Here is a 27973-nt window from a genome sequence, read left to right as displayed (position 1 = left end):
CGCAGCGACACTGTGCTGATGACAAAACCAGTAAAGAGAAAAGCAGAGCAGGTGCAGAACTACAAGTCAAACAACACTGAAAAAACTGACAAGAGACATTTATGAACTAGTTTAGTGAGCTAACGTTTGCAAACGATTAAAAGAGTTTGAACAATTCAGCCTCAGCAGACGTGGATCCTTCAGTGAATCCAACAAGAAAACAAGCTCCGTCTTAGCAGCTTAAAAATACCAAACCGCTAGTATTGAAAACAATTGAATCCACTTTTATTTTGCTTCCTTCCTAGCTGTAATAATCTCCACGATCATCATCTCGTCCAGCTCTAAGACGTCTTAAAATATTCCATACTTAACAAAAAGTGAAAATGTCCCAGTTTTTGCTGTGGCAGGCAGGATGAAGGAGCCAAATGCAGGACTCATACACAGAACAGTAAACTCAAAGCGGCAGCTTTATTCGCTGGGAAAAATAATCCGTAAAATAAACTCACAAAAATAAAACTTGAACATAGAAACTAAGAACACTGGGAGACTAGAAAACACACAGCAAACAGGGAAGGACGCGACAATAGAGGAAAACGCAGGACTTAAATACACAGAGGGATAACGTGGGAATCGGACACAGCTGAGAGCAATCACACATAACGAGATGTGGAGGAAGCAAGACTATCAAAGTAAAACAGGAAACAGGAGACGGGGAGTTGACAAGGAGAAATAAAGAATATTAAACCAAAAACACAAATGCTGGGTCGCCTGAACAACAAGGGTCAGATGAACAGAGTTCTCTAAAAATATTAAAGCAGTCCAGGCAATAACATTTATTTTTCCAAATAAAATTCCATCAGTCATGACATGTTTTTGTCTTTGTTCACAGTATTTAAAAAGCTTCAATTATGTAGGAAAAAAACAGCAACATGTGTTTACTGGCTGTGACACTCTCAGCCTATCTGGACCCAAACAGAGGAAACGTGACGCCAGATTTCCAAGGGTACCGATGAGAAAGGGGTCCATCTGGAAAACAAAGTCCGAGACTCACATTTAAAACCATTTCTGTGAATCATATGTCCTACACTTTAAAATAGAAAAACTCTTTAAAAAGGGAGAATTTCAATAAACTTCAGGGCACGCCATCAGTAAGTCAGCCAACTTCAGTGTGACATGTTTTTGGGATGCACTCAAACTTCTGCATGTTTGTAGATAAATCCAGCACTGTATTTATTCCTCCCCTCACTGCACAAGCGCCAGCATGGTGGAGCGGCGGTGTATCGATATCAGGCCAAACGCACAGAGAGCAGCTTGTTGGGTCAAATAGCTCTGGTAACAGGTCTAATTGAATCTATGTCAGGTTTTCACTGCAGGTGCATCCACCATAGCAAGCAGCAGGGTGGAAATCAATACCCCCTCGCTCCATCCATGAACACACTAATTTCATTGAAGGCCAGTGTGTGTGTGTGTGTGTGTGTGTGTGTGTGTGTGTGTGTGTGTGTGTGAGAGAGAGAGAGTGTAAGGGAGATGGAGCGAATGAGGTACATATGTAGGTTAATGAAGGTCACTGTTTAATCTCATTACAAGATGTGTGCACGTGCAGGAGAGATGAGGCTTTTTTTGTGCAAATCAGGACCTTTGTTCTGTAATGAGAACAAAATGTTAACTTATTCTTTCCAAAGACAACTTCTTGCCACAAATGCAGCAGAACTATAATTCATTATGAGTAATGGGTGATGATGTAATCTAGCATTGACTACAAAGTGAACTAAAGTTCAGAATCACAAACAAAGCTTGAATCTCATCTCTACAGAACAAGTTATTTATATAAATGTGACGCAGTTACTCGGATCCAAGACTGCATTCTTTTGCTCACATGACTTGTGTGCATATTGTGGACTTTAGAGAAAAGTCCACAATATGCACACAAGTAAGTCAGTGTGTGCATCTGTACCCAGAGTACCATCCTGAATTTGACCCAGGGCAGCAGTGTGGAGGCTCAGGGTGCTGAGGATTAGAGGAGGTCTGGTCATGGAGGGGGCAGAATCCTTAGGCTGGTGCAGCACCTCCTCTGGTCTCATGGAAGTGGGATTAATGACGGGTGGAGCTGGTGGGGCAGTCGGACTCTGTGTCTGGGGAAAAAATTACATTTTCATTAACAGACTAAAAACAACTCCTCCCCCCTGCAAAAAAAAAAAAAAAGTAATCGGTATATCTAATATTCTTCAGATGATCTCACCGTGAGGTCAGCTGTGGTCATCTTTGTCTGAATGAGATCTGGAGGTGTCAGGGGGCAGGTGACGGTTTGGTCTTTCAGCAGAGCGTTGAACGGGTTTTTCTCCTTAGCCTGAACAAGTTGTAACAGGAAACAACCACCATCAGTCTTTTAACCTCAGTGGACAGACAGCAGTGGATGAGGGTCAGTGCCAGGTGCTCATACCTGGATGTGAGGGACAACCTCGCTATCCCAGATATACTCCAGGGCAGGCATTTCATCTTCAACCTGGTACATCAAGACAAAGTATGCAGACCATAAATGTTAATTTACAGACACATTTTTAATTGAAAATAAAATCTATAACTGGAATTCAATTTAGTTTTATTCATACAATCACAACAACAGACTCCTCAAGGCGCTTTATATTATAAGGTAGACCCTACAATAATACATACAGAGAAAACCCAACAACCATATGACCCCCTATGAGCAAGCACTTTGGCGACAGTGGGAAGGAAAAACTCCCTTTCAACAGGAAGAAACCTCCAGCAGAACCAGGCTCAGGGAGGGGCGGGGCCATCTGCTGCGACCGAGAGCTGTAAGAACCGTACAGCTTACTGAATACGACTTTTATGGAGGAAGGCCACAGAACGATCACCCTGCAGGAAAAAGAGGACCTACGTAACACTCCAAACAACACAGTTTCAATTTCTTAGGTTAGCTTCAACGCCGCGACCTGGTCTGTGTAACACTTCTGATCTCAGATTTTAGGAAAAGAGAACCTCTGAGCATCTCCTCACTTTGTAAAATACGATGTGACAGTGAGCGAAGCGCCAACATCTGAGCAAGAACGCCTGCTCTCAGTCAAAGCCAAACAGGCAGCTCAGTGTGAGGATTGCTTCGATGAGCCACCTCATCAGTCCTGTAAAACTAGCTGGTTAATAAATGATGGGAAGAAAGCCACATCTATAACTTCAGTGTCTCTAATGTCACTAGCATATGAAAAATGTGTGTATAATATATAAAATATACAAAAATACCAGTCAAATGCTATTTGGACACGCTGTAACGCTGTCAAATCTTCTTCCCAGTATGTTCAGTTTAACAACTTGCTGCTCATTAACATAAGAGAATGACAATCTTGTAATACAATATCCATTAAACACTCACCGATTGGCTGCAGTCTTATTTATAGTCCAACAACAAGCTGTGACCTTCCAACAGCCCAGCTATACATTAAGCAGCGTTGACTGCAACTCTCCCTTCAGCGAGATGACATGTGTGTTTGAGCCAAGTGTGTACACCGACTGTGTGTGTGTGTGTGTGTGTGTGTGTGTGTGTGCTGCAGCGGGCCTGCAGCAGTGACAGTATGGCTGCAAAGATAAGAACTATGGACAGTGGAGAGTAAAAGCTTTACATGAATGTGAGAAATGAATGCAATGAGAGGCAAAGACTGCATTCGCAGATAACAGACAACAACAGCGTAAAGCTGCAAATCTATTTAAAAAAACAACAACATTTAAATGACAATCCTGGGAGTATTTCAGTCTTTAAGGACGCTGTACAAAGAGCAGCAGTCGTTTGGTGCTGAGCTCGAGTATCAGCGTTTAACGCAGGGCAAATATCTGCTCTTTGGACGGGAAGTGCTCAGGAGGAAGAAATTAATCTTAATTAAGCTAATGAAGTTAGAAAGCTGAAGATGTTGTTCCCAACTGATTAAAATTGAACACCTATAAATAGAGCTGGGCGATATATCGAGTTTTTAAAAAATATCGATATATTTTCATACGAGATATAAGATGTGACAACATCGTTTATATCGATATAGTCTATGTTACGTTATAATTATACTTGTGGAGCCACAAGTTTGTCTCTCTTTCGTCCATTTTTGTCTCTACGCTGCGTTACTGGGCCTCGCCTCTCCTTCACTGAGCACAACAACCCCTCCCCAATAGCTTCACCTGCAGGCAACGACAAGATGAACACGGCAAATCTCCGTTAATGAGTTACCGCGGATCGCCCCGTGCATGGGGCTGGACAGCGTCAACATGTTAGCGAGCTAACGACCTAAAATCCTTTCATTTTCTCAAAACTCGACAGTGCACCTTATGTGCAATCTGTCAAAAAATGTTTTAGTATGACTTTGGTCAGCTACGGAGCCGCACCGCTTGATGGACTGTCGGAGCATTACGGCTGAGCCTCGCGGAGTGATACGTACTGTGCTTCAAGGTAATATTACCGTATTGTGTGTGTATAAGGACCATAAATGGCACCTGTAAGAGACACGGTTACGAAGCGGATTTCAAACTCCAGGCTGTCAGTCACACAGTAGAACTTGGGAACAGAGCAGCCGTGAAATCTGTCTTTGTTATTATGCTCAGCGTCTTTTAGTTTACATTTTGACTCCACAATTGTGAGCTCTTTGTTTAGCACAAAAACAACATTGTGTTCTTTTATTTATGGAGCATGATTATTTAATAAATGCTGATAATTTATTTTTGAGTAATTTCTTCATGTACATCTATGCTGTATGTTAATAAAAGTGCCTGATTGACATTGAGACACAGCTTTGACTAAGAACTCTCTTTTTGTTCTTACTTTATGGCTTAAAAAAAAAACAAACAAAAAAAACCCGAGATATATATCGTATATCGCCATCCAGCTAAAAAATATCGAGATATGAATTTTGGGTCATATCGCCCAGCTCTACCTATAAATAACACAAATGTTAGACGTGGGTGCAAAACTCAACCTTATCCAACAGTCTGAAACGTTATTCTCTGCATAACTGTGGCCTTCTAATGCACCGCTGTGTGTTTTCTTTATCAGTTTACAATGAAGATCTATATTTATGCAAAGAGAAAACACACTAAATGGAGGCATTAACCACGTATGCAGATGAGGTGGTGTTGGAGGCTATCCCAGCTGACGCCCAAAGTCAGCTAAATGCAGCTGGATACATGCGGATATACAACCATAATCTTTCTAATAGTTTTAAACTAATAAAAACATTTTTTAAAAACCCAATAATATTATCCAGAAACATAAAATGATCTTTTGCCAAATCTAACAACATCCCACGGGGCAAGAGCACTATAGCCCTGCACTATGTTTCTATGAGACCAGTGTGCTACCTTCAGTTTGTCCATTATAGACTCTTCAGAAGTGTCTCCTGGCTCTGGGGATGAAATCATTTCCTCCCTCACCTCTGGCAGGTCAGCCACCCCCTCTCCCAGGTAGAGACTCACTGGTGTGACCTGACAGCTATCCTGTTAAAAGAATGATAAACTGCTGCTGCTGATCATGATTATGGTACCAAACCAGTGTTTTTGTGGGTGCTGCTCACTGCTGCAGGGCTGCAGGGTGTCCCATGGCCTTGGCTCAGCAGGACAGTGTGGATGTAGATGTCATCATCAGTATGTGTGTCACACAGGTAGAGCTGCAGCACGTCTCCACTGTAACAATCCAGAGCGCCCACCAGGGTGCGATCACAGCACAGTTTCTGGAAGTCGGCTGTTGCCCCAGGAGTCCAGCTGCCCTGCAGGAGACCAACCACAACACTCATTTATGAATCCAAACCATAAGAGCACTGAAAGCCAAAACATTCAATTAAACCATCACAAGATGGCTGAGACGCTGGCATTACCAAGGCACTGGTGCTGGAGTCTATAGAAAGGCTTGTCTTTGTAAGGAAACTGAAAATTAAACTAAGGCACAGACTCACAGAGGTGGGTTTAATTCCAGCAAGTGAAGATGGGACAGCTTGTGCTGGAAGAACCGAATAAGCCGACCTGGGAAACAGCCAGATAAATTTATAAAATATGCACACATCTCTTTTTTTAAATCATCCTTTCAACGAGAGCTTGCAGAGGCCCCTACTTGAGGAACTTGAGGTTGGCGGTTGGTACCACTGTCAAATCACCAAAGTCCACATAGTACACCTCCACTTGAGTGGGGGAGATCACCTTATGGATCACCACCCGGTAGAACCACAGTCCGTCAGGTGACACGCAGCAGACCTGACCCCGTCGAACAAATCTCTGGGGAAGGCGATAGCACTCCGACATCTGAGGACAGGTGTAGCATCGTCTAGGAGACGAGAGGAGGAAAAAGAAAAAGATGGTACTGATCAGAGTAGGCACGGTTAAAGAGTCCGTACAGTAGCTGCTGCTGCTAACACATGCACCACCTCATCGCAAAGATCATGTTCTCCATAGCTCGGGCCTCCTCAGTCTCGCTGAAGCGAATGTAGAAATATCCGGGTGACTCCACCCGCTCCACCAAGACTTCCACCAGCTCTCGAGCACAGTGGCGCGTCGGTGGTTTGAGAGGCTTACTTTGGAGGGCGTCGAGGGGTACAGCAGGGCTGAGATGCACCGGAATTGCAGAAATCTACAGACAAACACACAAAAGGCACTCGATAACATTTAGCTCCTCTTACAGGCTGTAAAGTGCAGTTCAGAGTCATCACTTTTAATGTCCGTGCATCAAGCATCACTGATTACTTGCTTTGGTCAAACCACAAAAAAAAATGTGTTTTCAAACCATTTCCTTGTGTGTGTTACTGGTAACCAGCTCGTTGTTCTCATCATCTGATGGTGGGACAATTGGAAACGTCTGATCATCATTAAAACTCTCGCTCTCTTTTGAGTCTAGAAACAGAGACAAATACATTTCCTGCTTGGTTGAAAGTCATAACTGCACAAATATGCTCCAACGTGTGAAATCCACACGTGACTGTAATTCGTGACTTTACTGTGAACAAACATAAGGAAGAAAGATGTGGGTTAAACACTCATTTATATTTACAGTAACACTAAATAGTCATTCCTCATGTAAGCGGGCTGAAGCAAACGATGCAATGATAAAGACACACCTGGACGTGTATTCTCAGTATCACGTATGGTCCTGATTATCCAGTCTTGTCCACTGCCTCCCTCTGCTGGTCTTAGGTGGAAAGTGTCACTCATGGCACCGATGAGTTCAGTGACGCTAACAAAGCCGCTCTGCTGCAGAGGCAAGTCCTCGCCAAAACACCTCTGGGAGGAAAGAAAGGAGAATATTTAAGATTCCCGAGAAGATGAGTGTGCATCTTTTATTAATGTCTGCTGTGATCATGGGCGACCTCCAGGGTGGGGGGGAGCCAACAGTGTGTGTGTGTGACAGGTTGTTTCTATTAGTGATTAGGATGGCTCTGCTTCTAACATCCTGGATCAGTTTGATGTTTAGAAAACTCTCTGTTAACAACACAAACATGCAAACTTGTTTTTACCTTGTACTCTGCTGGCAGTTTGTGAACTGATAATCCGCCGTCCGTCTGACCTATGACCTGCAGAGTTGTCGACATGTTAATCATTTTCACGACATACTTTCTTTAACATCTGTTGACCTCTTACGGTCATCTGTGATTAATACGGCGATTTCAGATCGACGACAGGGGCTGAGAGCGAGTCGTATACTCGCGCGTCCTTCCCCCCCCACATACATGAACTATAACAGCACTTGCAGACTTTACACTTGTTATGCTTGCATGATTAAAACTGGGCTCAAAGACATATGCTGATAAAGCGGTGCGAGGTCTCACCGCTCGTAGTTTGTCCTTCAGCTCCTGATTGATGGTGCCAGCAACTCCGTTCTCCAGGATCTGCTGACGAAGCCCCTCCTCCAGCTAACATCACATTTAAGAAGAAGAAAGAAACTGCACTTAACAGATACGAGGTATACCAAATAGGATTTCTCACCATTACGTGACAGGATTTAGTAACAGCACTATTTCTGATTTTTCTGCTGTAGTGTGCCTGAACAATTACACCCCAAATGTTTGACCAAAACCAGAGTCTTTTAGGCGCCACAGTTTATCCAGTGAGAAGCAATGGAACATTAGACATTTCATATCTGAGATGGATTTCAGCTGCAAATGAAACCCAACCTGGAGGACATGGTTATCAAAGAGCTGAATCTCTGGGGAAAGCTGAGCTTTGGTTTCCTGGTTCTTCTCGTCCGCCCCCGGCTTGCTATCGACGGTTCCCGGCTCACTACGGGCAGAATCCAAGGAATTCTGGGTAGATGTCTGGTTCAGAGATGTTGGTTTCTCTGGAGCTTCAGCTGAAGAGGACGCAAAGGTGTTTCAAAATGCAGACTAGTGCAATAATACAAAGCCAAATTTCTCAGTTTCATTTCATTTACATGGCACCAAATCTAACAGTTAGAAGTGCAAAAAACAAACAGAGCGAAACAAAACTACAAGAAAAAGCCCAAAGGACGAACCTGGAGGTGTTTTTGGCGACTGAAGTTTGACATCTGGCCTTTCAGAATCTGGCCTGCATGTCCTCGGCAATGCTGGTTTTATCAGTCCACCCCTCTTTGTTGAGGCGGGTAATTTGAGCAGTGGCCTAGGGATCATATGCTCCCTCAGGAACACAAGTGAGCCAAACCTGCTCTGGCTAATGACAAGCATATCTGCCGCTGCCCCCAACATCTCTCCAGTGGAGTAGAACCCATAGCTGCGAATGCAAAGCGGTCGTCCAAAGAAGCGCCAGAAAGAAGCCTCCAAGTCGGATAACCTAATGGGACCCTGAGAGAGCGGCCGCATTATTACTCCACTGAGAGTACGGTGACAGAAGAAAGAAAAGCCTGTCAGGTATCTTCTCTTCAAAATTCACGTTAACAGGCTAGACCTTATAAAGTGCAAAAAAAGCCAACAATCTGTGCTCTCATTTTGCTCATGCTTCATTTGAAAGATGCTGTGCTTATACCAAGCAAATAAACCAGCTGCAAAATCTACAGCAGGCTTTAAAAGCCCAGGTTATAATGGACACAAAACATTAAACACATTTCATTCATACTTGTGAGAGCAGTATTCGCAGCTCCGTCCTCAGCTGTGCAGGGATGGCTGGAGGAGCGGGGCCTCTTCTTGGGAGGACCACATAGTGGGACACAGAATGAGTTGGAAAGTAGCGGGCACCTCCCCTGCTGACCTTTTTGTTTGGCTTAGAGCGCTGCTTGGTCACCAGCTCCTCGATGCGTCGAGTGGTCTCGTGACCAACAGCTGCACAGGAAACCAGAGCGAGAGTGTCAAATACTTAAACCTGTTCAAGAGTTCAAAGACAAGAGCGCTGATGCCTTAATGAGACGCTACCTTTTAAGAATATGCTCCCATCTGGCCTGAAGTTAATGGACACCACATCAGGCATCTGCTGACTCATATCCAAAATGTTCCTGAAGCCCAGGACTTTCAGGGGCATCGAATGGCCCAACATGGTGGCGTAGTCTCGTAGGAGCTCTTCCGGAGCTAAACCATTCTTGGATGAAATGAGCAAGGAGCGAACTTCCTTCTTCAGTTGAGCCAAAATGTTCTCATGGTTCATCTTACCTGAATACATCTGGAAAACACAGCAGCTGGAAGTCAAGAACCTGGCATAGAGGAGAACCGCTGACACCCTACCTTTCTCTACACACAAAACCACTTTACTAAATATGATTCTACAATTTAAGTGTGAAGGCAAACGGATGGCTTTATGTTTTTTGCGTTTAGGTCCACAGGCTTGCCTAAAACAGGCTAGCCTAAAACAGGCTAGCTTAAGTTAGCTCCTGCCTTTAATTAGCTTGAGTTAGCTCCTGCCTCTAATAGCTTTAGTTAGCTCCTGCCTCTAATAGCTTTAGTTAGCTCCTGTCTCTAATTAGCTTTAGTTAGCTCCTGCCTCTAATTAGCTTTAGTTAGCTCCTGCCTCTAATTAGCTTTAGTTAGCTCCTGCCTCTAATTAGCTTTAGTTAGCTCCTGCCTCTAATTAGCTTTAGTTAGCTCCTGCCTCTAATTAGCTTTAGTTAGCTCCTGCCTCTAATTAGCTTTAGTTAGCTCCCGCCTCTAATTGACCCCAGGATGTATGGCAACAGGTGTATGGAAATCCCGAGGACATTACAAGGGTTAATTAGCTGGACTTAGCTCCTGCCTTGTGAACCAGAAACGTAGAAGTCGCAGGAGAACATTAATGCACAGTCTTAAAAAACTGTCTTGTCTTGTTATAAAATCGTTCAAAAAGCATCTTTAGCCTAAGGTTTAGTTACCAAAAAGCATCAAAATGCTAACAGGACAGTCTCACCTGTCGGTAGCTGCGAGAGGCCGAACCTTCTCTCTCCGCGCGCCTCTACTTAGCAGGACTTGCTAACGATACAAATTCAGTTGCCAAAGCAAAAAACAAAACAAACAACAACAAAACAAACCAACAACTTTAAATTCGAAGAAGCCGAAAGCCGTTTTAGTCAGCTGCCTAGCTAATAAACTGTTACTCCTTACCTTGACACTGGTCCCACAACAACAAAGAAGAAGAAGCACCGCACGTACAGGTGGGGCGCAGAGCACTTTGTCCCACCCACGTACCGAAACTGTCCACCACAGTTTGATTTACAAAAAGCCAAAAGACGTTTTTCCAGTTTTGTCATTTTGAGACTCACAAGACGAATGGATGGGTTCATAGAGTAGAATAAAATGCCTTTTATTGTCACTATTCACTGTACAGTGAGATACAGAGCATCCCCACTCAGTGCAGACGTGTGGGAAGAGAAAGGGCGGTGAGGTGCACGGCTCTGCAGCATATGAACCCTATTCAAAAATATAAAATGTAAAAATATACAAATAAATAGTCGTATATATTTACAGTGTGGGTTATCACACGTAAATTACGCGGTGGTAGTCTGTGTAGAGCGAAGTCCTTGGATTGGTGAGTGGATGTGTTGTCAGTCCATGTGGGAGTTCAGGGTGGTTTTGGCTTTGAGTCTGATGCACCTGTAGCGCCTACCTGAGGGAAGCAGGTTGAACAGGTCAAAACCAACCATTCAGCCTGAAACCCAAAGCAATGCTGGACAAAGCAGAACGTGGATGACAACAGTTTTTACGGTTTGTGTGTTTAAAATGAGAGACCACGAGGATACGAAGATTCCGTGTTTTATCCTCACTGTGTTTACTTTGTCAGGAGTGTGACTCCCTCACCTCAAACTGCCTCTCACCCCACATTTACTCTGCAGCTATCTGGTCACTCTTGTAGCCAGCTATGTCTTCTTTGTGAAAACAGCCGTGGAAAAAATACGAGTTACTTTTCCACGCCTCAAGAGGGCCACGCAATTAGGTTTGAGTTTAATTAAGCACAAGTCAGGGAGGTTACAGCATGTCTTTTCCTTTCCAAACAAAGAAAGCTCTTTCAGACCTGCGTCTGCACATTCCTGTATAAGACACTCAGTGTGAGCTTCACTGGGATAATTAGTCCAAACAGTAAAAACCTCACTTCTGTATTCCACATATCTCCGCGGGGTGTTGACTCTGCCACAGAAGAGACGTAACCTAAACAAGTTTCCATTTGCATGCATGTGGTTAAATATTAACAGCATTAAATTCAGCTTTACACTGCAGGCCACACATTAATTAGTGGAGTCTTAGTGGTCCATAAACAAACATGTAACATGTATAGAAAAAATTTCTTTTATCTTTTTTATCTCCAGAGGAAAATGTGTGGATTTAAAAAAGTCAAACCCTTGATGCTGCATCAGTTTTATCATTTTATAACTTGAATAGAATTTTTGCTAAAGCATTTGTTCTTATTTATGTTTTTCAAGTTGTTATTTTTGTAGTTTATCTCGAATTAATTTCATTCTTGCTGCTGTAACATGTGAAATTCCCCAGTGTGGGATTAATAAATCCTGTCTGTCTTTAATGGGCCCTCTATGGAAAAAAGGGAGATAAAAGGGAGAGTTGGATGGTCTTACTGGCAAAGCAAAGGTTTACTGGCATACAATTTAAAAAAGACTGTGGTAAGGACACCCCTCACTGTTGTCCTGTACTCCCACGCTCCCAGCTTTAATTACAGGGACAGACTCTGTCCCATCTCCACAGTAGACAGCAGTACTACTGATCAGTCATCCAGCGAGAGGGGAAGCATCTCCCAGTAATCACAAAATTGATTTTTCTTTAACCTGGAAAAAGAGAAAACAAGGAAGAAATCCCTCCAATTTTTCTGCAGAGCATGCAGCCAGCATGGAGAAGTCCTCCAATCACCCACCAAGATCCAGAATGACGGCCAGGAAGGAGAGGGACAGGGGAGCCTCAGAGGCTCCAAGGAGGAATCCTCAGAGGAAGCCGAAGGTGGAGCAGCTCTCTGAAGCATCATCGGTGAGGAAAGAGAAGCTGGGGACGCATGTGGGGAAGATGGAGCAAGAGACAGAAGTGAAGGTGAAATCAACGGTGGTGGATATAGACAGTGTGAGAGATAATGAAGTCAAGGATGAGAATGTGGGGCTCCTGGAAGCAGCAGAGCAGGATGACAGTGAGTCAAAGTGTTTTTATTTTTTAAATATATGTTTTTCATATCTGCAAGTGTGATGAGACGTCTTCATGAAAGACTGCTGATCTTTTCAGGTCTGAAGCATAAGAAGCTGGGAGTCTGTGAGTGGCTGCTGATGGTCTTTGTCTTGGCTCTGGTTCTCCTCTTCTTCCCTCTTTCCATCTGGTTCTGCGTCAAAGTACGGACTAAACCTCTGATCCTACAAAGATCTGACATGTCTTTAGAAGATAGGCTGACCGCTTTGTGTTGAATATCAAACTGACACTTGAGCAACCACATGTTGATTCACAGGTAGTGAGGGAACACGAAAGAGCTGTGATCTTCAGACTGGGTCACCTACTGCGTGGAAAACCCAGAGGACCAGGTCGGCCCAGATTTCATTCTTATTTTTATTTATACTTTATTTTTATCTATTTATGGAAAGATCAACATGCAAGGAGTGGAGGTAGTAAGGGAGTGAATTTAAATACCTGGGCTTTACCATTCAAAGCAACGGGCAGTGCACAAGAGAAATGGAGATGAGAGAGCGGACGGTGGATAGGTGGTGATGAGTTTAATGGTTGGAAGACCGCAGTGAGACGATGGCGCTGACAAGACGACAAGAGGTGGAGCTGAGGATGCTAAGATTTTCATTAGGAGCTACCAGGAAGGATAAGATTAGAAATGTGTGCTTCCAGACAGCAGCCTGTGTGAGGGTCGATAACGTATTATGAATCGCAGCTCATGAGAAGCCTCACTGTGACACCCACTGTCCCCTGTGTCTTTCTTCCTCTTCAGGCCTTTTTTTCCACCTCCCACTTCTCGACGTGTGTCACAAAGTTGACATCCGACTGAAGATGTTGAAGGTTCCTCCTCACGTGGTACAGAAATAGACACGCACTGCATCACATATTTAAATATTCCCGTTTGGAATTGCGACGTGTGTGTTCTCATATGTTTGTACGCAGGTGGTGACAAAGGACTTGGTGAGGCCGGAGCTGAGCGCGGTGTGTTATTACCAGATAGAGAACGTGGCACTGTGCAGCTCAGCTGTATCCAGTCTGACCGCAGTGCTGCAGAGTCTGGTCCAGGCTGCAGTCAGAGACGTTCTGGCCCAGCAAACATTCAGCCACGTCCTGCTGCACAGGCGGAAGATCGGGGAGCAGATACAAGCAACGGTCGACTCCTTCGCTTGTCGCTGGGGCATCAGGGTGGAGAGGGCAGACATGTAAGACCAACATCATTTCTCCTTCCTCTGTAATTCATCTTTTTTTAAATGTGCCTCCTTCACTGCAGATGTTCATTAACTGGAAGTCAAGGCTGAGCCAAAGCAAAGCAGCTTTAGCTTTATTTTGGCAGAATCTAAAGAAATACTAACTTGCACAATGAAAACGCATCACTTGTTGGAAGAGCACGGCTGACCAGGCTGGGTTGCGCTTGTGTTGTCAGAGACGAGCTCAGTTTTCCTGCGGAGCTGCAGCAGAGCCTGGCTGCCGCTGCCGAGGCCAAGAGACAGCAGCAGATCAAAGTAAGTGCTCACATCGGTTTCTGTAAAACAGCAACTTTGAACCTGTGTGCTCCAAACTTCTGTCTCTACTCTCCACAACATTAGCGATGAAAACATCCACGAGCCGTTCTCTTCTACAGGTGAAGGCAGCAGAAAGTGAGATGGCTGCCTGGGATGGATTTCGGGCTTCCCTCCGTCACCTTCAACCTGCCTTGGTCCTGCCTTTCCCTCCGAGCCTCAACTCCGACGTGTCACCCCTACCTCCCCCTCCTCCCCCGTGCGTGGAGGGGGACGGCGGGGTGTCACCTGAGGAGCCAGACACAGACTCGCCAATGATGTGAAGCTTTATTCATGTTAAACTCAGGTGAACTCTTGCTGCATTTAAACTGGTGATTTCCATGTGTAGAAAAGAAAGAGGCAAACACAGCATAAAGGAACATAGCTTTTAGTCCTCAAATGTGTTCTTTAATGTCTTAACTGCAAATAATCAAACTGTAAAATGTGCAATCAAATCCGAGTTCAGTCAGTACAACAAAGGAGTGTTACTTCATGCAACAGGAAACACACAAATCTTTATTTTCAGAAGGATGCAGAAATAAATGTGCCTTCATCCACACTTGAAACACATATCATAGGATTAAACTAAGCCACAGGAAGCCTCTAAATGATATCATGCTCAAGTGCTATTTGTCTTCTTCATGTAGTCCAGGGGTGTCCAACTCCAGGCCTCGAGGGCCGGTGTCCTGCAGGTTTTAGATCTCAACCTGGGTCGACACACCTGAATCACAGGATGAGTTTATTAGCAGGCCTCTGGAGAACTTCAAGACATGTTGAGGAGGTCATTTAGACATTTAAATCAGCTGTGTTGCATCAAGGACCAATCTAAAACCTGCAGGACTCCGGCCCTCGAGGCCTGGAGTTGGACACCCCGATCATCAGCCTGGGAATAAACACTCAAAAACTGGGTACCATCGATGGTCAGTGATGTTTTTATGTGTCTGTTAAACTTCCCTCCTGTTCACATGTAAACCAAAAAAGTATTTAACACTGGTTAAAATAAATAAGCAGAGACGTCCGATGGTCCGATCAGCATTTCTTGGTCCTTCTGCCGCTGCTCGTTGGTTTGACTGCGGTTGCCTTTTTCTTCGGAGGAGTTGGTGTTGTTTCTGGCTGCGGTGAAGGCGGCGGTGTTTTGTTTTTTTCTGAAACATAAACCAGTAAAGACATGAACCACCTCGATGCGTATGTGCTGTGTCACTGTCTGGTTTTATCAGCTGGTTAATCTGCACCTTCAGTACTGTGGGGCTCCACACTGGGGCGACCCTGCAGTTGTCTCTCCAGGTCTTTAATCTTCTTCAGTGCTTCCTGCAGAGCCTCCTCGGCTTTGAGGGCTCGCTTCTCCGCAATCTGCACTCGCACCTCAGAATCACTAAAGAGGGGCGGTAAGGGAAAGTAAGCCGGTGGATGGATGCATGTGTAGACTGATGGATGGATGTTTTATAGTTTATAGCAATAGTTTAAAGTAGTGCTTTCAAAAAATTGTGTAAAAAGATACAGTATTGGGCAGAGGTCTTGAGGCACCCCTCATTTCGTTAAATTTTTCTTCCAAGGAGCCAGATTTTTATAATTATTATTATAATTGTGTTTAACCAGATACTTTATACTTCAACAGGGCCTGAACTCTCACGGGGAAGCTTTCTTTTCATTTCTGAGCAGTTCAGGAATAGTTGTGTGGGATTCCTGGACTTTTACAGAGTATCGTGTGCATTTATATGAAAACAGCAGAGAGAGGTTACAATGAAGAAGACTAATTCCTGAAAATAAAGACTATTTTCAGGAATATCCATGAAACACAATTCATCCAAACATTATTTAGAAAATGAACTCACTGCAGTTCTTGCTGCAGTAATCCTACTGTGGTCAGATCCTTGAAAGCGTTCTGGTTATCGTCTGTCACCGGAGACACGACCAGCTCGCCCGTCTGACAGACACAGAGGTGGTTACAGGTACAGACACACGGGCTGTTCAGCTCAATGCAAACTGACAACAACATAAAAATGTATACTTCAATTGTCTGACCCTGTCTAGCTGGACACTGCACGCTCCAAGCTTCCTCTGTGCAACGTTTCCATCATAATTGATCAGATTCAGCACAGCGCTCTCACAAACAGTTTGCTCCCCCTACAGGACAAAAACAACATTTTTAGTCATCCTGTTTAACACGATTCTATTATAACCTCCTAGGACCTGCGTCCACATGTGTGGGCATCACATTTTGGGTTATTTAGACCAAAATACTCAATTTTTCTCTACATGGGCCTGATATCCACTTACGAGGACATTATACTGCTACTGTTCTATCAAAGTTTTAAATGAATATCCTCATATGTGGCTCTGATTTTTCTTAGAAAAAAAAAACGGTTAAAAAAAAAATCTGGTAATTCTTTGTTTTTACATTCATCGGGCCCCAATCAGCCCAAATATCAAAGAGAAATTAAAAATGCATGTCGTGGAAGAGTTCAGGTCTTAGGAGGTTAAAGGTTCGTAAAACTCCTTAAATTCCACAAGTGTCAATTTAATTCACTCATTTTGTGTCACACAAAGCTCCATAATCTTGCTATTAACGCTCCAGTTGACAAAACTCTTATGTTTCGTGTCTTTCAGCACCCAAGAAATTTTCTTTGTCTGAAATGTCTTTTTGTCAGCAAATAAGAATGAATGCTTAACCCCGAACCCTGACACCAAAACCACATTTTGAGTCTGAAAAATGCTTTCAAACTCGTGGGGACACACACACACACACACACACACACACACACACACACACACACACACACACACACACACTATAATAATAAATAATACCTTTTTGTACTTCACCCACCTGTGACACCAGTTGCTCCACAACATTGACTTTTGCACATGAAGAACATTATTCTCTCTGTATATTTATTTGCTAAAGTAACATTGCTACACTTACTATCCCGGCTTTGTGTAAGTGTTATATTGCTGGCAAATTAAAGCAAACACTCACGTGTTTCTTTATATTTTATTATGTTGCAGGATTAACTCATGTGTACATACTTACATTGTTTCTTTGTTTTCAGTCTTCATGTAGGTCAGCTGTGGGAAAGACCCGCCCAGCATTTCCTGATTTTTAAAGTGCTGATGATGTCATGTCTGACATCAGCAGGTTAAACCAGGAGGAGGGTTTTTATGTAGGAATGCTTCCTTTTGTTTGTGTCAGGATGCAAAGGGATTTGTTGCTTATTGTTTCTTACATGGAGCCGTTTAGTTGTGTAAATGTGTTAATGTGGGGAGCTTCATGTAATTCTCAGTCATTTGTGTTGAGCTCCAGCTGGTGGTGCTGGCTAAACTAACTGAAGGTAAACTGGCAGCTCGGTCAGTCTCTGCTTGATGCAGGTGAGGGAGGAGAGGTGAGCTGTGTCACTGACTCCATGTGGGTTTTGAGTTTTGTTAAATAAGTTAATCTAAGGTGAGTTTTGTTAAGTTTCACATATGATGGAGGTCACAGTAAATAAATTGCTCATCTCCTCCAAAACGTCTGTGGAGTCAGCTCACTTACCACCTTCCTTGATGCTCCAGTCAGACTACTTCACAGATCCCAAAAAATCTAGCAAACGTGTGCGAGCTCTATTGGAGTTGAATCCTCACCACAGCCTCCGCACCGTCTGCTGGACAGTCCAAGACGCCACTGCTGGAAACAGGTGCAGGCGGCGTGACGGGCAGCTCCACGGGAGCGCCTTTAACACCTGTGAGCAGTATCCTGCAGGTCTCCACCCAATCACCACACTCCCTCTGAGGACACCAATCACAGTTGACATTGCAAAACTATTACTGACCCCGCCCCAATGTTACAAGTGATAGTGTATGTGTGCCAGAGGTGTGTTTACCTGCAGCTTTTTGAACTCGTTCATCTCATTCTGAGCCTGAGCTGACAGCGTGTTCAGGTGCTCCTCCAGGACCAGGCTGCACGAACTAAACAACATTTTCAGATGAGTTTGACAACCTGTTTCCTTCCTCGCTCGCTGTTTAAATGTAAAGTTACTCCAACGTTTAAAAGTACGTAACCTGCTCGAGTCGGTTCGTGTGTTGTTATTTTACTGTTAAAGAGATTTATTTTATCACACAGTTACTGTAAAATATTTACAACAGCTTCTGGTACCTCGTGATGTAGCTGGACAAGCGATCCAGCTTCTCAGCCAGCATCTGGGCATCCTCATCCAGAGTTTCCTGTGAAATTTCTGGAATGTACCGGTGGGGTTCTTCTTCTTGGTTTTCCTCCTCGCTGTGGTTGGGAACCACAAGGAGTAAGAGCTCTAACATCCACCGAGTCTGAGCCACGTGAGCAGATCTGATCTGGTAGCAAAGAAAACATCCAGACTCAAAGAAGCCAAAACTCAGATCGTCTCCTAAAAACAGCCGCTGTGCCTGAGCACCGTATTCATGGGGCTCACGTGTTAGTTCCAATTTAACACAAATACACTCAAAAGACAGCAGAATATGTAAATATGGTGTTACTGAGCATGCCCGGTACTCACTTCTTCATGGAGCCTAAAGTTCTCCCCCTCAGTGAAGTCAGACAGGTTGGTTACAAACGCCTGGATTTTGTCAAACAGCTTTTCTGCCTCTGCGCTGTTTTAACAAACACGCACAAAGAAGCATTTCAGAACCGCCGTAAACGACTCCAAGTGTTTGAATTTCAGCATGAAAACAGATCAGGCTGAATTTTTCTACAAGTTCAATTTGTTTCCCTCTATCTGCCAAACTGCAAAACATCTGCAATAAATGAATAAAAAACAATGCTCATTTTAAAATTCTGTTAATTTGTCTAATTCACTTTGAGAAAATGGGGACTGTGTGTAAAACTGTAATTCTTAGAGCGTTGATGCAAAATCACATCTCGATTGCTTGAGTTAAAATCCAGCAAAAGTACAAAAACTGTCTTTCTCAAAGTTAGTTTGTGTTATGGACCCGCACTCACCAAGTATCCGGTTTATTGTTGTCCGTTTTGTTGGAGAAGTGCCGAAAAGCTTCGTCAGCCAAACTCTTCCAGTTGTGCAGCGCTCTCTCCAGCTCTAACCAATCAGAGACGGCCATCTTTTCGGGATCTTCAATCACCGCGGCAAGTTTGGATCCCCGGGACTCCATCAGACCGTGCAGTGACATCACATTTCCATGGAGCCCTGCAACGGCATTGTTCAGCGACGTGGTCTATCCATATTTCAAGAATGATTAAACCATTTTCTCACCATTTTCTCCATCCACTTGAACGTCCAGCTCTCTGAGGAGCTCACACAGCTCTTTGTCCAGTTCTCTCTGGGCGTGCTGGCCTTCAGGAGGTCCCCCGTCAGCTGAAGGGTGTCTTCTAAAGAGCTGCAGGCTCATATTCAGCCATGTTTCCTGGATATTACTGAGTTCACTAAGTGTCTGCTGGCAGTTCAGCTGTTTCTCGCCTTGGTAGTGTTCACACAGCAGTGCTAACATCTAGACAAAACAAATGTTTCCTGGTGTTTAATCATGTGCAGACGGTTTGTTCATCTCCAATTAAAAAAGGAAGATTTTCTAAAACTATGACAAAGGTGAGACACACAAGCCTTACATTTGACCACTGCTGCAAATCGGCATGAATCTCTTCCACTGATGTTTTATCATATTTGGGTTCAGGAAGCCTTGAGAAAGGAGAAAACGTAGCGTTGGAGAATCACACAGTGACTGTAAGGTGTCAGTGAAAGTTCCAGGGGGCATTTTAACTGTCCTTACTTATTATTTGAGGAGCAGAAGGAAAGCCACTTGTTGATGCCTTGCTGGATGGCACTGATCTGTGCACAGTGGGCATGTTCAGTCTGCTTCAGCTGGGACATGAAAGCAGCCAGCTGCTTCCTCCAGTAGTCTGTGCTCTCCATGATAATGTTAATGCACTCTGTGTCCTGCAGCAGGAGGGTCGCTGTTACAGCCCGAGTCTAACTGAACCAGCAGGGCTATTTATAAAAATAAAGATTTGTACCTTAGATGTGAGAAACAGGATGCAGTGCTCTGCGGTCTTGAACCAGCTTTGCTCACTGATATGCAGCTGACTGACCAGATGCAGCTGCTTCACACTGATCACCTGACAAAAATAAAAAGCTTCATATTACTGCTGTTTCTGACTTTGTATCTTTGAGCAGAAATTTAATTTAAACACTTTAAATATTAGAGTCTGAGTGATAAACGACTTTTAGACCGACATTTGGAGATTTTACTTTCAGACACATGAAACATAAACAGATTTTCATTGCATTTGTTATGTGTAGTTATTTATGAGTCCTTGCTAAGATAATATGACAGCAAAGTTACAAAATCATCTTGAGTCTTGGAATATACGTTTACGTTCTACTCGACTTCTGTGATCAGCTGGTTGTTGTTTCCAAACCAGTGCTGCGAACAGGGGAGCTGCAAAATGCCCTCTGATGGATAAACTGTGCAACACCACCAATAACACTGTGTACAGCAGTTTCTCCCATCCATCCATCTTCTTCTGCTTATCCGAGGCCGGGTCATGGGGGCAACAGCCTAAGCAGAGAAGCCCAGACCTCCCTCTCCCCAGCCACCTCCTCCAGCTTGTTGGGGGAACACACAGGCGTTCTCGGCTGGCCTGGGCCTGCCCCGGGGCCTCCTCCCAGTGGGACATCCTAGGAACACCTCACCCAGGAGGCACCCAGGAGGCATCCTTGTCAGATGCCCGAACCACCTCAGCTGGTTCCTTTCGATGTTGAGGAACAGCGGCTCTACTCTGAGCCCCTCCTAGATGCTGAACTTCTCACCCTATCTCTAAGGGCGAGGCCATCCACCCTTTGGAGGAAGCTCAAAAGGGTGGATGTGTCACGGTTCTGGGTCAGTTTGACCTGGTATTTTGAGTTGTCATGTTTTTGCAGGTTTAGTTTAGTTCCATGTGTCATTTTCTGTCTGTCTCTCTATGTCGAGTCTGCGTCTTTGTGTGATGGTTTCTTGTTCCTGTTTTATTGTGAAGGTCTGCGACTCGTGTGTGTGTGTGTGTGTTCAGTTTTACCTCTGTCTCGTCTGTGTGTATTTAAGTCGCGTCTTCTGTGTTTGTAGTTGCTGGTCCGTCTGTGTGTCCCCCATGTCTCACCCGTGTGTTCTCCCTGCTGTCTCCTCTGCTCGTTCTCATTCTTGTCCAGGTTTGTGCTCTGTAGTTTAGTTGTTTCCAGTCTAGTTTAGTTCGGGCTCCATTTGCTGTTTGTCCATATTTATTTCGTGTTCAATAAACCACCTTCACTTCTCCACTACTGCCTGCGATTGGATCCTCATTTATTATTTTCACACGGCTCTTCTCACCCGCCGTGACAGGATGGCTGAAGCATCTATTCATTACTTTTAAAAAAATCAATCAGGTTTTGTAAATCTATATATATAGATATAGATAGCTTGTGTGGTTGGGACATATTGGTTGATATACTGCTGCTATAAGTATTACTATGGATGAAATGCTAAGGGGAAAGCTACATTGAGCATGTTGTGTCCTTTAATTCACTTCCTCTTTTGTTAGCCTTGGAGCTCCACAGAGAGCTGACCATAGAGTTGGTATAACAGTCATGTTTCTCACTCTAAAATGAAAGTAAGACCAGGTCAAATCAAAGACACCTCACACACCTTCAGGGCGAGGCAGAGGGTAAACTGGCTCCAGCAGTCTCTGTCTTCGGTCATGTGGATCAGCTGAGCTTCCAGGCGAGCTCTCTGAAGCTCATACAGCTGATGGTAAGCCTGGACCACACTGTAAAGAGCATAATTCACAACACAAAACTCGTTGACCATCCATCATCAGTAAAACAAGGCTCATAACTCAGGATTTAAATGCATCCAGTCGATGTAATGATCTCTGGACTAACTTTGAGTCGGTGCGAGTCTGTTTGAGTGCCTCGGCTAGCTGCCAGTGAGCGTGCTCCGCCTGGTGGGAAACAAAAGCATCGTGGTCCCGGATTTTAGAAAGTTCCCTATGAAGACAACGCAGACACACACGTAGCAATGAATACACGCACATTTTCATATCTGCACATCTGTAATCAGCACATTAACATCAAACGTCCGACATATATTATTTGTTCTGGAGCAGCACGTGGTAATATTACTCGTGATCACCCCCCAGTCTGATCGTACGTACACGCTAAGCTGATGAATGGATAACTTGATGTGGTGGATCTCCTCTGTGAGCCGACGATCCAGAGCCCGCTGGGCCACCACCTCGGTGTGCAAAGCCTTCAGGCGCCGCGGGATTCGATCCAGCAGCGACTGGTAGCGCTGTCTGAACAAACACACGGCTGCTGTGACACAGACCCTGCAGAGGTCATTACTGGACCAAGATTTCAGTTTTTACATTTAACTTGAATTATTAACAAAACGCCACTGCAGACTCATGTCTCATTCATATTTTGCTTTTAAGGCTCGTTATGCTTGTGGCCTTTCCTCTGATGTGTGTGCCGCTAACCTGAGTTTGGCAAGCAGCTGTCCTCTCTCGGCACAGCCCACGCTCACCTGCCTGATCAGTTCATGGAAGACAATGTTGTAGATATTTTGCTCAACCTTCACGAGCTCAAGCAGACCCTCCAGCTGGAAGACAAGTCATTGTGCGGCTTCTCACACTCTACACGATCGGATATTCCAAGCAGCACCACAAATTCTGACTTTTCTGTGTTTTATACTCAAATCTCTAAATCTATTACACTTATGATGGCAATGTTAACAAAAGATCAGTCGGCAGCAGGAGGACACAGAAAGATTTAGAACAGAGCAGACATCAGACACGACACCCGAGGTGAAGGTGGGCTGTAAATGTGCAGATTTGCAGCTGCAGGCTGAAGCAACTGAAATATCAATATTTTCCAGGATCGCCTGATATTTTCCGAGGTTTGGTCCATTTTTCCACGTAAAGGCTGCATGACTACATATGTTTCTCTGCCTGCCTACTTGTGAAAGCTCAGCCAGCTCCTCGCTCTGCTCATCCACTCCAGCCTTCTCCAGCATGTCATCCATCATCCCCATCAGCTGGACCGCTTCCAGCCTCCCACTGGGCCTCCTGGACACGAAAACATACAGAAATGTGTAATATTACACATTTAAACGCTCCCTTAACCCTGGTCTTGCCAAGCACCGCCTACTTCATGGCACACAGCAGGACAACTTCTTCTACTACATCACTTAAGGTTAATTATGAATGAGAGGAATTCATATCTGTGAACTCACAGTGAAGGGAGGACCCGCAGCCTCTGCTCTTCATCCCTCAGCTGCACTGTGAATGCACTGTGGAAGAGACGCGTTAAAGTTGTGCTTTAAACACGATCACAGCATCAGACACACGGCGATAATCGACAGACAGACTGAACACAGTGAAGCTCACTCCTCGTAGAACTCGAGGCTCCGTAGTCCTTTATTTTTCACTATGTGAAATTCTTCCGGGATAAAACTGTCGGAGACGCACGAGTTCTGAAAGACAAAGCGGCCGCGATCATCACCTCGCGCCGTGCATGTGTGCACACGCTCACATGGACAGCAGCAAACAGGTATATGCACACACAGAGAAACAGGCGGCTCACCTGCGCGCCACCAACGACCTGCTTTTCACTAACTGGTGGGAGGAGTGTTGTCTTCTTTCTGGTTACCATGGCGTCACACAGGAAAGAAATATCCCTATAAGGACACCATCCATGAAGAAAGGAGTAAATATATGTGGATGAGAAACTGAGCACTAAATACTGACATAATAAAACATCATCAGCTCCACGTTTGTAGGAACCTGACTGACCTGCCAGCTCCTGTCAGGGATGTTGGCTGCTCCAGAAAGTGTTTGTATTTCTTGCGTCCGAGTGGATGATGCCAGACTGCATCAGGGCGTCTGATTCCATAGCTCTAGATACAAAGTCAGTCCAGGTTGTTTTATATCAGCTGTTGTGTGGTCATGTAGACGTAAAAGAGGGTTTGATGCTACCTCGCAGTGTCGGTCGTGTGCAGATTGCCCCGGTGTTCTCCTCTTGCACACAGTGGAGGTTAGACTGAGCAGAAGTTCGTGTGGGACGATCTGCCCTCTGACAGCGGGCTGCGTCTTGGTGCTCTCCACCGGGACCTGAAAATTCAGCTCTGCCACTGAGAAAGATCAAAACCCATCAGAACAGCTTAATAACTCAGACCTGATTTTAGGGGACATTAGGTTTCACTGTTAGATGTCTACGTGCATAATAAAGCTTCTGGATTTTCTTGCATCACGCACAAAGAACAAGGAGACATCAGCTTTCTTTGGCTTTGTCACAAGTTAGGAAAAAAAGTTTAAAACAACAAGTACTGTGCAGAAGTCTTTAGTGACCCCTAATTTCCTGATATTTTGCTGGAAGAATAAGTTCAGTTATTTACTGAAATGTGCAAAAATACATGGAATCACTGTCATGCTGAAAAACGAAGCTGTTGCCAATCAGATCCACACTGTGTCACACGGTGGATCAAACTCTGACAGCACTTTGTTGCATAGATAACTCCATCAGTGTCGACAAGACCAGCGTTTCAGCCAGTACACCATCACCACGAGCTCCACCATGTTTTACAGATGGATGTAGACACTGCTGTGCATCTCCCCTGACCTCCTCTGTACATACTGATGAAGGTTTGAATAAAAAGTTTCAAATCTGAATTCACAAAACTGTCATGTCCTGTGTGCTGCAGGCAGGAGGAACGAAGGAGCCAAAATGCAGACTCAAAGACAGCTTTATTGCAGAACGCTAGGAAAAGCAGGAAAACGCAGCGCTGGACAGAAGAAAGCAAAGGGCTTAAATACACGAGGAGTGACAAGGGAACAGGAAACACAGCTGGGACTAAGATGGGGTGCCTTCAAAGTAAGAGAAGCAAGTAAATCCGTTGGGCATCTTTCTTTGCCTTTAGACAACAATTCTGATGGCAAAAGAGCCAAACGGGACAGGCAAAAAAAGAAAAAAAAAGAAAGAAAAAAAGTAAGAGAAGCAAAACAGAACATGGTGTACACAGACAGGAGACTACCAAAGTAAAACAGGAAGTAATGGGAACACACAAACACACACAGAGACATGACTGCAGAAAACAGGCAACTAGACAAACATGAAGACAATGCAGCAAATGCTGGGAAGGAAACACGCAGGGGTAAGACGAGACCAAACATGAACAGGACCAAATACTCAGACAAGCAAAACTAGAAGCACTAAATAAAGTTAGAAGTATAAGCAGACGAAACTAGGAAATAAAAGACACACAGAGAACACGATGAAATAAAGAAGAATAAAAGGACCAAAAACACAAAACACTCCTTTAGATCTTCTCCACTGATTTTCACTCCACTATTTTGGCCTCAGCCATTTGTTGACATCCACCCTTCCATCCATATTCCTCGTGTTCAATACAGACCTTCAAAAAGCTTGGAGAACTATCGCTCAATTCCACCTTAAATAATTACAAGAAAGTCTGGCTCTTTGGTAGCAAAATATAAAGAAGCAAGGAGTGACTGAAGCCTTTTGCACAGTACGCATCAACTACCTGTACTTTAATCCTGCACAGTGTGTGATCAAAGCCATTTATTTAATGTCGTCAGACAGAATTTGCAAAAAAACTAACAAGTTGAATTTTATGAAACTTGGTAATAAATGCATGGACGAGGGAAGGGCTCATTAAATGTTGTGCACATCTGCACTGTTATAGTTATACTGGGAGAGAAGAGCCTTTAGGGAACATAACTGGTCCTGAGTCTGTGTCCCAGTGTTTTGTGTTGAATTATAAATAGTCTTTGATTTCATTATTATTTATCATTTTCAGTGTCTTGGTTTCTGCGTCTGTGCTCTTCTTGTGCTCCATGTTCCCCGTGTCTCCCCAGTCAGTCAAGTCCGTGTCTTTGTGAGTGCGTCCTGCTTCCTGTTTTACTTTGACAGTCTCGTGTGCTGTGTTAGCTGCTGTGCTGTGTCTCATTCCCTCATTATCTCTCTGCGTATTTAAGCCCTTCGTCTTCCTCTGTTCGTTGCCGCATCGTCGGCGTGTCATCCGTGACATTTCCCATGTTCCGTGTGTCAGGTCTTTAGTTTCTTTGTACTTGTTTCCTCCCTGTGTAGCTTGTGTTAGTTTGTATTCCTGCGTTTTTGGGTCCTGTCTCTCTTCACTGCACAATAATGACACCAGTAATAAAATAAAATAAAGTAAAATATAAAGTATCACAAACCTTGGCACCCTTGTTAGTGTTGGTGTAACATGTTAGTCACACTAAAGTTTAAAAAAATAAAGCATGAATAAAAGTACTGACTTTTATTTATTATTGCAAAAGGTGGTGCAGGCCTGCAGACAGCTCCAAGACAAAGGGATTGTGTGCGACCAGAGATGGACAATAACACGTAATCCGATTACTTTTTCAAGCAACTAGTAAAGTAAGGGATTACTGTTGCAAAAAGTAATTAGATTACTGTTACTTTCCTGTAAGCACGCTGCGTTACTAAACCATGATGTCGTTTGTGAGCGTCTCATGACAGTCACGTACGAGCGTGTGACGTTCGTGGCAGCGACAGACATGTGCAGATCAACAATGGATAATATGGCGTGCAGAGAGAGTACGACCATGCAGCGTTTAAAGCATGAAAGTAATCACATTACTTTAAGTTTGATTCTGTAAAAAGTGGCAAAAACATTAGCGTCTGCTGTGCACTCTGCGTGGGAAGAAAACTTCTTTCTACAGCAAAAAATGAAACTTGAAATCTGAGCGAGCAGCGAGCACGCTGCCACGGAACGTGACATTCACAGAGAAACCCCGGATCCTCCCACTGACATGTGCTGTGGACAAACCTCCACCCGACAGGACTCAGTGCTGCTGAATCTGTGATTTGATTTCTTTTTGCTGTGTTTTACTTGCATCTATTTGAAAGAGTGTAAACACAAAACATTATTTTATTTTATGTGTTGGAATATGCAGGAAATAGATTTAAATGTTAATGAAATTTCTTCGAGTCAAAGACTGTCGCGTATTATTTCATTTTGCTTTTAAAAAGAAGCTTTTTCATTTGATGCCGTTTTAGAAGATGGACCTGAAAGGTCTGCTTTATGACGTATTTGGGTTGTCTCATGTTTTTAAATAGTAGCTAAGAGATAAAGTAACTAATTATTCTTGAAAATAAGTAATCAGTAAAGTAACTGGATTACTTTCTTGGAGAAGTAATTAGTAACTAATTACTATTTTGAAGTAACTTGACCAACACTGTGTGACTGATCCTACTGATGTTAAATGCAAAGCTCTGAATGTAGAAACACTAAGTTCATGCGATGCTTTCTTTAAGGCTCTAAACTGAAGCGTGCCTCGGAGGGTTTCGCTTTCTTGGCCCCGACCCACTCGAACAGACGTGGGCAGTAGCTACTGTCACGAGTGTGCCCGTTAGCGTCACCTGCGGTGTCCGGTGTCCGCTCCGGCCTCGACAAACTCGGCGCTGAACTGGCCCTCGTTGATGCGGACATCGTGGAGTCACGGCGGGGACGTTACTCTAACATCTCGGAGACGAGACACGGAAAAGCGAGCGGCCACTTGTGTCCGTTTAACACAGCTGTCTCCTTCGCTCCCCTCAGAGCTTCCCCAACTTCCTGTTTGCGTTGCCTTGGGAACGCGTTCATTGCGCTGGATGTGCGTTTGTAGTTTGAACATTAGAAGTGAAATAAACAGAAATACTTTTATTTATTTGGGGGTGTTTCTACGTTTATTGACGCCTCAGCATCAAAAATGTAAAGATTAAAAAAATATTTCCGAGTTTATTTTTGATTTTCTGTGTTTTAAGAACAGTTTGATTTATTGATCATTTGTCATGAGATAATCGCACCACGTATATAGCTCAACGCTCTATATTAAACTTTAAATAAATAAGTAAAATGTGAAGTCGTTGGCTCGTCATTTGATTCATTAAACTG

At 44.0% G+C, this 27973-nt stretch overlaps 3 protein-coding genes across 6 annotated transcripts; 1 reads left to right on the top strand and 2 right to left on the bottom strand.

Annotated features, from left to right (window-relative positions):
• Positions 1–427: 427 nt before the first annotated feature.
• On the bottom strand, positions 428–10660 carry tdrd5 (tudor domain containing 5). 4 transcript variants are annotated; one of them, XM_086268684.1, is made up of 19 exons: positions 10491–10660; positions 10297–10358; positions 9336–9579; positions 9043–9245; positions 8465–8771; positions 8127–8302; positions 7782–7865; positions 7470–7526; positions 7074–7236; positions 6743–6849; positions 6387–6589; positions 6077–6286; positions 5922–5988; positions 5544–5735; positions 5332–5466; positions 2420–2482; positions 2219–2326; positions 1934–2111; positions 428–1005 (listed from the first exon to the last, which is right to left on the bottom strand). In XM_086268684.1, the coding sequence occupies exons 3-19, from the start codon at positions 9577–9579 to the stop codon at positions 938–940; spliced, it is 2565 nt and encodes an 854-aa protein (XP_086124810.1). In that variant the 5' UTR covers positions 10297–10358; positions 10491–10660; the 3' UTR covers positions 428–937. The 4 variants fall into 4 exon arrangements, with proteins under 4 accessions (XP_086124810.1, XP_086124811.1, XP_086124812.1 ...); XM_086268685.1 differs by lacking the exon at positions 10297–10358; XM_086268686.1 differs by lacking the exon at positions 10491–10660 and having other exon boundaries at positions 1943–2111; positions 10297–10472.
• nphs2 (NPHS2 stomatin family member, podocin) lies at positions 10136–15196 on the top strand. Its single transcript, XM_086268687.1, has 8 exons — positions 10136–10540; positions 12208–12510; positions 12603–12706; positions 12820–12892; positions 13306–13388; positions 13476–13735; positions 13957–14035; positions 14155–15196. The coding sequence occupies exons 2-8, from the start codon at positions 12222–12224 to the stop codon at positions 14353–14355; spliced, it is 1089 nt and encodes a 362-aa protein (XP_086124813.1). The 5' UTR covers positions 10136–10540; positions 12208–12221; the 3' UTR covers positions 14356–15196.
• axdnd1 (axonemal dynein light chain domain containing 1) lies at positions 14983–27665 on the bottom strand. Its single transcript, XM_086268682.1, has 24 exons — positions 27460–27665; positions 24015–24169; positions 23832–23935; positions 23623–23716; positions 23427–23512; positions 23273–23329; positions 22997–23105; positions 22518–22639; positions 22194–22334; positions 21922–22026; positions 21686–21806; positions 20043–20144; positions 19799–19965; positions 19638–19707; positions 19288–19522; positions 19020–19221; positions 18577–18670; positions 18201–18394; positions 17929–18013; positions 17690–17833; positions 16094–16195; positions 15904–15995; positions 15304–15443; positions 14983–15216 (listed from the first exon to the last, which is right to left on the bottom strand). The coding sequence occupies exons 1-24, from the start codon at positions 27527–27529 to the stop codon at positions 15101–15103; spliced, it is 2907 nt and encodes a 968-aa protein (XP_086124808.1). The 5' UTR covers positions 27530–27665; the 3' UTR covers positions 14983–15100.
• Between the last annotated feature and the right edge of the window lie 308 nt (positions 27666–27973).

This window comes from Aulonocara sp. 'chitande type north' Nkhata Bay, linkage group LG17 (assembly GCF_057382095.1).
Source record: "Aulonocara sp. 'chitande type north' Nkhata Bay isolate Kocher_YH1m ecotype deep benthic linkage group LG17, A_spYH_male_GT1.1, whole genome shotgun sequence".
In the NCBI taxonomy this organism is placed as follows: Eukaryota; Metazoa; Chordata; class Actinopteri; order Cichliformes; family Cichlidae; genus Aulonocara; species Aulonocara sp. 'chitande type north' Nkhata Bay.
Note: the sequence above shows the minus strand (reverse complement) of the source record. Positions and strands in the feature narration are given on the sequence as shown.

Coding starts and splice junctions, on each gene's coding strand:
- axdnd1 (XM_086268682.1), bottom strand. CDS start 27,529: ATGTCCGCATCAACGAGGGCCAGTTCAGCGCCGAGTTTGTCGAGGCCG. Junction 23,330..23,426: donor AGCCTCGAGTTCTACGAGGA/GTGAGCTTCACT, acceptor TCTCTTCCACAG/TGCATTCACAGTGCAGCTGA. Junction 19,708..19,798: donor TTCTGCTCCTCAAATAATAA/GTAAGGACAGTT, acceptor TCCTTTCTCAAG/GCTTCCTGAACCCAAATATG.
- nphs2 (XM_086268687.1), top strand. CDS start 12,222: ATGGAGAAGTCCTCCAATCACCCACCAAGATCCAGAATGACGGCCAGG. Junction 13,736..13,956: donor AGGGTGGAGAGGGCAGACAT/GTAAGACCAACA, acceptor TTGTGTTGTCAG/AGACGAGCTCAGTTTTCCTG. Junction 14,036..14,154: donor AGAGACAGCAGCAGATCAAA/GTAAGTGCTCAC, acceptor TCTCTTCTACAG/GTGAAGGCAGCAGAAAGTGA.
- tdrd5 (XM_086268684.1), bottom strand. CDS start 9,579: ATGTATTCAGGTAAGATGAACCATGAGAACATTTTGGCTCAACTGAAG. Junction 8,772..9,042: donor TGCGAATACTGCTCTCACAA/GTATGAATGAAA, acceptor CCGCTCTCTCAG/GGTCCCATTAGGTTATCCGA. Junction 5,989..6,076: donor GCCAACCTCAAGTTCCTCAA/GTAGGGGCCTCT, acceptor GCTGTTTCCCAG/GTCGGCTTATTCGGTTCTTC.